Raw genomic sequence first — 9764 nt, 5'->3', positions numbered from 1 at the left:
ATCCTTCACACTTCATCTAAATCTTACCTCTCTTTCTTAACTTATTTTAATAGGTTGAATTACTAACCTAAAGTCCTAAATTATTTATAAAGGTCTCCCGACTCATCTTATAAAAATATCTATTTTAACCAAAATACTATATCCCTATGTGAATTGAAATTAAAATAGACTCATTAAGTTCAGGCTCTAATCTGGCTACATATGGCCTATAGGGATATTCCTATCTTATATGAAAATCAATTAATATGATCATATGCTATCCCAATTTTAGTTTACTCTAAACTCCCTTTCCCAAGTTTGTTTAGGTTCTTAGATCAATTTAATTGGTGGCCAAGCAATTAAAAGCATTAAGAACAAATTGGAATAAACAATTCAAATCCCATTAAAGATAAGTAAGAAAGAGATTAACAATTTAGACTACATGTGGTTCAATTGCAATCCTAGAAAAAGAAATTTAGCTACTCATAATTGCAAAATAAAATAACATTGTATAAAATTCAACCATTGAAAGTACCAAGAAAGATAAAAGCTAAGGAAGAAAACAAAACAATATTTTCTGCCTTGATCTCTAAGTTTCAGCCTCAACTTGTAATTTCTTGAATCTCTCAAAAGTTGTGTATCTAATGTTGTTAAACATATCTTATTTATACTAATAGACTAAACCTAAAGTTCCTTAAGCTGACCTAGGGTTTAATTGGGCTTAAAAGTGTAATAAAAGGCCCAAAAATCAATTATCAGTCTTTACAAATTTTTATTCCCGACGAAGTACATCCAGCCATTTTCCAATGCAATTTTCTCTATCTTCAAAGCAGATCTGGGAAAAGTGATCCTCATGAAAGTTGTAACTCTATCTCTTAGCTTTCTAATGGTCTAAGAATTGCATCATTTGAAGTTTTGTAGCTCGAGATATAGCCAAAATACTAAAATATATGCAAGTAGATTTTGGGTCTTTCAACACTTTACTTTCCAAAATTAAGCCCAATTACTTTTATTCCTACAAAAAAATATAAAAAACAATAAATAATAACTAAAATAAAAGGAATAACATAAAATTAAAATAACTCACTAAAAAGTAACCTAATCATAAAAACAACTAAAAATAATTAAATTATAATTGAAATTTGAAGACTTAGCTAATATTTAATAACAAAATTAGAGTAAAATAATTCTATAAAATAAAATTATCAACACCCTTATCTGGATTCAATAAAAATGCCAAAAAAAATAAAAATCCAAAAGAATCAAAATCTAAATTTTGGTTTCAATAATAAAATTAAAAAAGTTCGATTGAAATTAAATTTGCGACACTCATTTATCATAGCAAATATACTCTAAAAATTATGAAAAAATAATTTTTTGTTATCTAAATATCAAGAAAACTATTATCATTTTTTTTTAATTTCAAAAGATTGTTATATAAAACTTACATATTTTGACCCTTTCCAGACTTAAAAAAATTTCTACTTCAATAGTGACAACGAACCAAGGTGAAAATTTCCAAACGTAAAAAAATTTCTACTTCAATAGTGACAGCCAACCAAGGTGCAAATGAATTCTTTTTGAAGAAATATTTCTACTTCAATAGTGACAGCTAGCCAAGTTGAAAATGAATTCTTTTTTAAGGTTAAAACTAAATTCGATGCTCAAAACTTGAAATCTACATGCTCACTGAAGGATTTTTTAATTTATTCTCTTACATCAAGGTGGGGTTTTACAATTCCTTTTTAAAGGTAGACAAGAAATACAAAATCTAGATAATTTGTATCAACTTGATCATAGTTAAAATCATCTTGAAAAAGAAATTTGTTTCGATATTTTTTTTCTTTTAACTTTCAGTGATGCTTAATAAAGTTCAACAAGATGTTATAATGTAGGACAAGTATGCGACGAATAGCCTTTTATGCCATATTGATGACATATATTTTCTATATTCCTTTTATTCTATCTACTTTTGTTTTTTTCTTGTATTTTTACTATTTATCTACTTTTGGTGAGTGAAAATATCCATCCACCTCTAATGGGTGAAAGTATCCATATTATTAGAATAATGAACATTATTATTAGAATAATGATTAGTGTAACCATCACAATTGTAATAATTATAGTGACCTTTTCCACGTCTATGACCATAATTATTAAATAATGTAGCGTTCACTTCACGGAATGGACGGGGTTTATGATTTTTCATTATTAACTCATTATTTTGCTCAACCACGAACAGATTTGAAATCCAAAATAAAAATATTTTAATCAAAGTATAATATTTTTTACTTGCTACAAAAAAAATATCATACAAAGTCAATTTCATATACTCAATTCAAAATATGTTATGCAAAATCTCATAAGTTTAAAAACTTATTTACATATATTGAGCATAATCATATTTGAAATTTAAAACAAAGATATCATGTATTGAATAAATTATATTCCAATACTAGAATAAAGAGATCATATATAATTATAATTTTGCATACTTAATTTGATTTAATAAATTGAATACATAATAGCAAATTCACATTAAAGTTGATTTTCATGGATGAAAACACCAAAGAGATATTAAGTTACTTACTTAATTCTTTAAAATAAAAAATCAAATACCAACCATTGAAATCTTTTTGTAGCTTGAAGAAATAAACTTTCGACTTTAAGATGATGCTGAAAGCTAAATGATACCAGAACTTAAAGAGATAACAAAATTGTGCTGATAATATGTTATACAATATAATTTGAAAGAATAACTATAAGAGAGTATTTAAAGGGAGAGAAAGTATTTAGAAAGTAAAAAAATCTTATTTTGAATATGCATTTACAAATGAAGTAAGAGACCCATTTATAGACTAATAACCATTTATTTAAATATAATTTACAAGATAAAGATAATACTAAAGGATTTGATTTTGATGAATTAAATTTTAGTTTTAATCCAATCTAATCTACATCTAAATCTATATATAAATAATTAATTATAAAAGTTCAAATTAGATTACACTCTTTTGTCTAGCTTGTTGGACTATTTGATTTAACTGGGCTAATGTCTGAACTACCTAGTTTGGTATAAATTTTTGAATTATGACATAATTGATATTTACACATATATTCATAATATATTAAATATTATTTTTCATATAATATTTTTAATATTGAAATATTGTTTTGAATGTTTTGTATAATTGATAAATGTTATCATTTATATGGTGTTATGGTAAAAAATTATTGAAAGTAACTGACGATGGAAAATATTTTTTTCAAAATATTCAAATAACTGAAAATATTTTTGAAGTTTATCTAAACAATAAAAAATATTAAAATTTTTTAATAAAATATTTTATATAATCCGTAATTAAAGGAAAATTAGCACTCGTTAGCCTCGAGAAGGTTACGCGATTTCATAAACTTAACTGCTAAGCTTTCATCATCCTCGTACTTATACAATGACAACCCCTGCGACTGCTGAATATAGCTGTCAAAAAACAAAAATGGGGAATTACGATACTAAGGAAGACCAGATGAAGGAGAATATTGGAGAAGAAGGGATTGGGCTTGATCACCAGGGTGCTGCTCTTTTTTTGAATGAATTACCGGAAGAATGCGTAGCCAAAATCCTTTCTGCTACCACCCCTGCCGATGCTTGCAGATTGTCCTGTCTTTCTGCCACTTTCAGATCAGCTGCTGCTTCTGATAGCGTCTGGAACAGTTTCCTGCCGCCTGATTATCAAACCATTTTATCAAGATGGGCCGAGGCTGACTCCTCTTCACTTACTTTCTCTTCCAAGAAAGACCTGTTTTTCCATCTTTGTCATGTCCCTATCCTCGTTGATGAAGGCAGAAAGGTATCAATACATAGTTCGTTAAGTGCTGTCATCCCTATTTAGTTTAAGTGTTGAGTTTCCTTTAGCCTGAATTCTGGTTAGAACTCTTCATTAATCGCCAATTGTTTGTAGGTTGGATCCTTAATGTAGTTTAGAAATGAAATGTTGCTACTCTGTAGTATAGCGTAGTACCCTGTAATCTTCAATCTAAGACAAGGGCAATTTTCACAAGTCTCATATGGGACTATTTTATAAGTCCATAACTTCTAATTAGATCTTTCTCTCTGGACTTAGAACCCTCTGTTGCATAAAATGATTTACTAGCCAATGCAAATCGATGAATTCATGGTTATGATAAAAAAATTTTAAGGGGAAAAGGGGTTTTGGATTTGATTTTCAGCTTTAGCCATTATAACAGATGAAGAGCTCGAATTTATTTCACATTATTACTCACTACATTGAAGTAAATGTTGATATTCTATTCTTGTACTAACCGTTCTTTGTTTTTTGAGTTACTACTTGCCAACGCCTGAAATTTTATACACCAAGCATTTATCCATTCATTTGCTAGAAAATTTACTTATGCAACATAAACCTATGTGCAAATGCAGGGGTGCTTGTTCCTCATTCATAGTTATAATCTCAACATTTGTACATCTAAATTTGGTGTTGATGTGTATGATAGAGTTTTTCACTGGACAAATGGAGTGGCAAGAAAAGCTACATGATTGCTCCAAGAGATCTGCTGATTGCCTGGGGAAACACACCGGCTTATTGGGCTTGGATTTCCCATCCAGAATCCAGGTTGATACTCAATTGTTTTATCTTACCTTTCCCCATATTTGAAGGTTCAATTTATGTTTGTCTCCTCACTTTTGTTGATTCAATATCCTGTTTGTGAAAAAGAACAGGTTTAAGGAGGTGGCCAAGCTGAATTATGTGTGGTGGCTTGAAATCCGTGGCATGATTAGTACCTCCAAGCTGTCACCAGATACAAACTATGCAGCTTATCTTGTGTTCAAGCTGAGACATGCCTTCGGCTTTAATGACTATCCTGCAGAGGTTTCACTGACACTTGGAGCTGATAAAGTTTGTACGAAATCTGTTGCTCTAGACCCCATGATTGAGAGTAGGCCTTGTCGACGGCGTGTCGGGCATTGGTATGAGCCGTCATTGATAGACCATAGTGTCATGTGCAGGCTGGAACGTTCAAAGGAGAGAGCAGATGGGTGGCTAGAAATTGAGTTAGGTGACTTCTTCAATAGATATGGAGAAGATGAAGTAGAAATGAGTGTTATGGAGGCAAAGGCTGGTATTGCCAAGGGTGGTCTTATTGTACAAGGGATTGAGATTAGGCCTAAAAAGGTGTAAATAAGTTGGAGAATGCAGAATTATTATCTTCAGGCTTCAAATCAATTCTCTCATTCATTGCTTTCTTCATAGGGATATTCCAAGCACTCCTCTTATTGTAAAATAACTTCTTTTTTTTTTTTCATTCTGGTGGTTTATGCATTTGATTTTTCTGATGAGATTTCTACTTTGTTTGCTTCCGAAAATTGGGTTTTGAGCAAATGATACTTTTTCTTGAAAATGTTGATATTTTCTTTGTTATTTGTTTAACTTTTTTGAGAACTTTGCGTTCTTGTTTAACCTAATTATTAAAATATTTTTTATTTAATAAAAAGTTTTATTTATTATTAATAAAATTCAAAATAGTAATATTTATTATTGATTTATGAAACATATTCTTAAATATATTATTGAATTAAAATGAAATAAAAATAGTTATATATTAATTTTATAATAAATCAAGTCCGAGCCTAAGAAATCTTGAGTTGGTTAGCACAACCTGTGTAGATTTATTTTGTGAGTTTGTATTTCACTTTTGTTAAATGTAAAGCAATTTTTAAGCTTTAAGATTCATTTTTCATTGATTAAAAATTGCTTAAAACCATTTCTATTTTTTAAATTTTTTGTAACTCATTTTTTCAACCGAAGCAATTGCTATTTAAAATTTAAACTCAAACTATTAATTAAAACCAAATTACATATATTCGTCCATATAAATATATATATATATTTCAAATATTTATTTTTTTAACCATTCTAAATTCAAAATGATATATCATCTTTATCTTTTGGTAATCTCTCATTTTTAAACTCAATCTCCTTTTATTTTGATGGAATTCAAAGTCAAATTTGTAAATTGATTTCCAACATTTATTTATTTTAATTAATTTAAATTAGCTTGAACCATTCAATTAAATTAGTAAATTAAAATAATTAATTTAACTAATTAGTTTAAATTAGTTCATAATTAAATTAGTTATTTTTTTGAGAGGCGATTAAATTAGTTAGTTAATTAATTAAATTTGTTTAGCTAGGTGAGAAAGATGTTGGGCATTTTAGTCCAATAAAATTAATTACTTTCCCAACGGAATGTGATTCTTTCTCTCCATGGGAATGTAATGCCAATGTAAAGTTAATTATGTTGATTTTTTCTACCAAATATTGTAATATAATTTTAATATTCACATTATAAGAAATGTTACTTACTTCTCTTATATTAATTACAATACATTTGGTTTACAAAATAAAATAATTATTTTATGAAAATAAAATATAATAATTACTATGTAATTTGGTTTATTGAATTGAATAAGATAGGAATTATGAGTCTTTCCATTGTTTGGTTAGTAAAAATAGTTTTGGAGTAATAAAGGTGCCATACGTCAAAACTTAAGCCTAATCTTGTATGACTTTAAGCTTTGAAAATAGAATTTAAGTAAGTTTATAAATCGCAAATCCACGTTCTCAACCTAAAAGACATGATAGGTGGTGGAAGGCTTATGTTTATATACTTAATACCCACCTCATCTCTTATTGATGTGGAATCCGTGACATTCTACCACACTTAATTGTGCAATGTTCTTGTTGCACTAGCTCTTCACTCATAGAGGAGAAGGACCCTTACGCTAGTCTGAGTCTACTTCGGCCTTTATATTTCTCATGGGAGCCCACATCAATGAAGATCTAAGTCTACTTTGATACCAAATGTCACAGTCCACACCAACCTTTATGAGGTATTGTCCGCTCTAGGCCGCTGGCCTTATGATTTGGTCCCACAAAAAAGGCCCATAGGTTGAAGGTGGTATGAACCTTTATATACCCAGTATTACTCTAATATATAGTCAATGTGGGGTTCTTGGCTCCTTTCTTTAGGATCATGACATCCTCCTTTACTCATTTTTGAGAGTTTTTCTTCGATGTGAGACTTATACCCACATTAGTGAAGATTCGAGTCTATTTTGATACCAAATGTCACAAGTCGAAACTTAGGCCCAACCCTATGCGACCTTAAGCTTTGAAAATAGAGTTTAAGTAAGTCTATAAATAATGAGCCCATTTTCCCAACCTAAAAGACATGCTTGATAGATAATGGAAAATCCATGTATATATACCTAAGACCTAACCCATCTCTTACTAATGTGAGATTTGTAACAAAAGGAATATACGAGAAAAAGATAAAATACCTTTTACTATAATATTTGATTTTTAATTTAAAAAACATTTATTTCTTTATAATTTATAAAAATATTAAAAATTTTTATTAAAAATTCTAATATAATTATTTATTTTTATTTTATTCTATTTTTTAAAATATGAATAATTTATAATTTTTTAAAAAATATTATTAATTTATACTTTAAACATTAATATGATTATTTTATTTAATTTTTTAATATTAATGTTTTATTTATAATTTAAATATTATTATAATTAAAAATTTTATAATTTAATTATTAATTTTTTAAAATATTAATATTATTAGTGTCGTTAGTGTGCTAGAATGGGGGTGAATAGCGTTAAAAATTTTAAGGTTAGCTTTTTTTAAATTTCTAGAGCTTCTAATCAATTAGAGGAATAAAGATTTAAAACTAGTTATAGCTAAAGGACACCAAGTAAGAAAAGGTAGAGAAAAGTAGACAATGAATAAAGAGTTATAATGGTTTGGTCTCTTTAGCCTATATCCACTACCTTGATCTCCTAATCAAGGATTTTCAACCCAACTTCATTATATCAGTGGAATTAACAACTTCCACCAAGCTTTTACAATATGAGCTTCTAACTCAGGCTTTAATTCCTTACAATAAGCTTTAAAGTGCTTCTCACACTCTAATTTTTCAAGAAAAAAAGAAGAAAAAAAGTACAACTAGCTATCTTTGCAGATCTAGAAAGATTACAATCAAGATCAAACATTTTTTTAAGAATAGGAGTGAAAAACAAGTGTTTTTGGTAAAGGTTCTTTGGCTTTTTGCTCCAAATGACTCTCTCTTAGGAGGTTTTCTCTTTTCTGTGACTGTTAGGGCTTCCTTTTACATTTGAGGAGTCAGAGTTTGTTGTTTGAGGCAATTTTTAGCCGTTAAGAACAACTCTAATGCCATTCTAGCTATTATTTTATCTTTTTGTGTTTAAATTCAAATAGATAGATAAAGTTTTGTTAACTGATTACAAGCAGGCTTTAACCGATTACGCCTTCCTGGCTTACATTGTTTTGCAACTCTGTATACTGTGTTAACAGGTTAGAAGAGGCTCTACCCGATTAAAATCTTTTTGTTTTCAATCTTCTCCAAGCAACAATCTTCCTTTAATTGATCGGTTTTCCCTTTAACTGATTGAGGCTTTACTTTTTTCAATCTTAACTAGTTAAAATTAGCTTTAATCAATTAGAAAATCTTCATATTTGAAATTCTCCATTTTGGCTCCCTTCGATGGTCAAACTTATTTTAAATTTGAATTTTGGTGCTTGAAAGGTGCTACAGCCTTGTGCTTTAACTCACTAAACCAATTTCTTAACCGATTATCATGTCTTTGTTTTCATTTTCCAATACCTTCTTAATTAGTTAAGCCTAGTGCTAACTGATTAAGGCTTTTGTGGTTTGCTTTAACTCAGCGCCTAGTCATGCCTTAACTAGTTAAGGCTCCACATTAATTAGTTAATGAGGTTCTATTTTCACTAACCTTTTTCTTTTTTCCCACTTTAACTAATTAACCTATCTTTTAAGTAAACTTGCCTTTAATCAACAATTTTAATAAGAGGATTAACTTTATCCTACATACGTAAATAGTGAAGTTGACATTAATGAATAAGAAATGTTTTGTTATCATAAAAAATATAAGGAGTCAATATTTTTTTCTTTTTTTGATGATGACAAAACACTCCCATATTAAGAGTGCAATGTATATAAAAAAACTTTATTTGCAAATTTAGGAAATTGCTCCCTCTAGATATGTGTTCCCCCTAAATATGTGCATTAAGAACAATAAGAGTATATCTATGTACAGGTACAAGCATTCAACATGACAACACACACATACACACACGCACACACATATAACCATCATCCAACATAGATAATATCCTTAACAGATTGTCCAACCAGCAATTCATCAAAGAAACACAGCATAAAACATATTAAGACAAAACACATAAACATTGTTCATAGCACAAAACACAAACATTATTCACCCTAATCTATCCTTTTATTTTCTCTTTTTTTTTGTCATGAATCAAAAGAGAGACCTAAGTTTGTATTTTAGCTAATCAGAGTCTGATGAAGACTCGTTTATTGATGATTCATTAGTTCTTAGGTGAACATTTAGAGGGTTAACATGGAGGGAATGAAGGGATTTGGGTTCGAATGAGGAAGAGGATCCAAAAGATATAATTTCAAGGGATGCAGGTTTAAAGGTTGGCTTGGTAATGGATTCAACTATCCTGGAAGACTTCCTTCTACTGAATACCTTGGTCTTTGTGGCCATTGTTTTTCTTTTTTTTTTCTAGCAGTTTTCTTAGCTATAGACCTAATGACTGCCATTTTTCCCTTATCTTAATATGCTTGGCTTGCAATTTCATCTTTGTCCTATTGTGCTGACTGAGCTTCTTGTTCCATT

General features: G+C 29.1%; 1 protein-coding gene across 1 annotated transcript; it reads left to right on the top strand.

The window, feature by feature from the left end:
* On the top strand, nucleotides 3388-5338 carry LOC18589937 (F-box protein PP2-B11). The gene is made up of 3 exons (XM_018126680.1): nucleotides 3388-3830; nucleotides 4495-4613; nucleotides 4721-5338. Exons 1-3 carry the CDS (start codon nucleotides 3432-3434, stop codon nucleotides 5178-5180), a joined length of 978 nt encoding a protein of 325 aa, XP_017982169.1. The 5' UTR covers nucleotides 3388-3431; the 3' UTR covers nucleotides 5181-5338.

Source organism: Theobroma cacao, chromosome 9 (assembly GCF_000208745.1).
Source record: "Theobroma cacao cultivar B97-61/B2 chromosome 9, Criollo_cocoa_genome_V2, whole genome shotgun sequence".
Classification (NCBI taxonomy): Eukaryota; Viridiplantae; Streptophyta; class Magnoliopsida; order Malvales; family Malvaceae; genus Theobroma; species Theobroma cacao.
The sequence above is the reverse complement of the archived record's forward strand: the minus strand, read 5'-3'. Positions and strand labels throughout refer to the sequence as shown.

Bases quoted from the DNA above. Each gene is read 5' to 3' on its own strand.
- LOC18589937 (XM_018126680.1), top strand. From the start codon at position 3,432: ATGACAACCCCTGCGACTGCTGAATATAGCTGTCAAAAAACAAAAATG. The intron at 3,831-4,494 runs GTATCAATACAT...TGTGTATGATAG, and splicing joins TCGTTGATGAAGGCAGAAAG to AGTTTTTCACTGGACAAATG. The intron at 4,614-4,720 runs GTTGATACTCAA...GAAAAAGAACAG, and splicing joins ATTTCCCATCCAGAATCCAG to GTTTAAGGAGGTGGCCAAGC.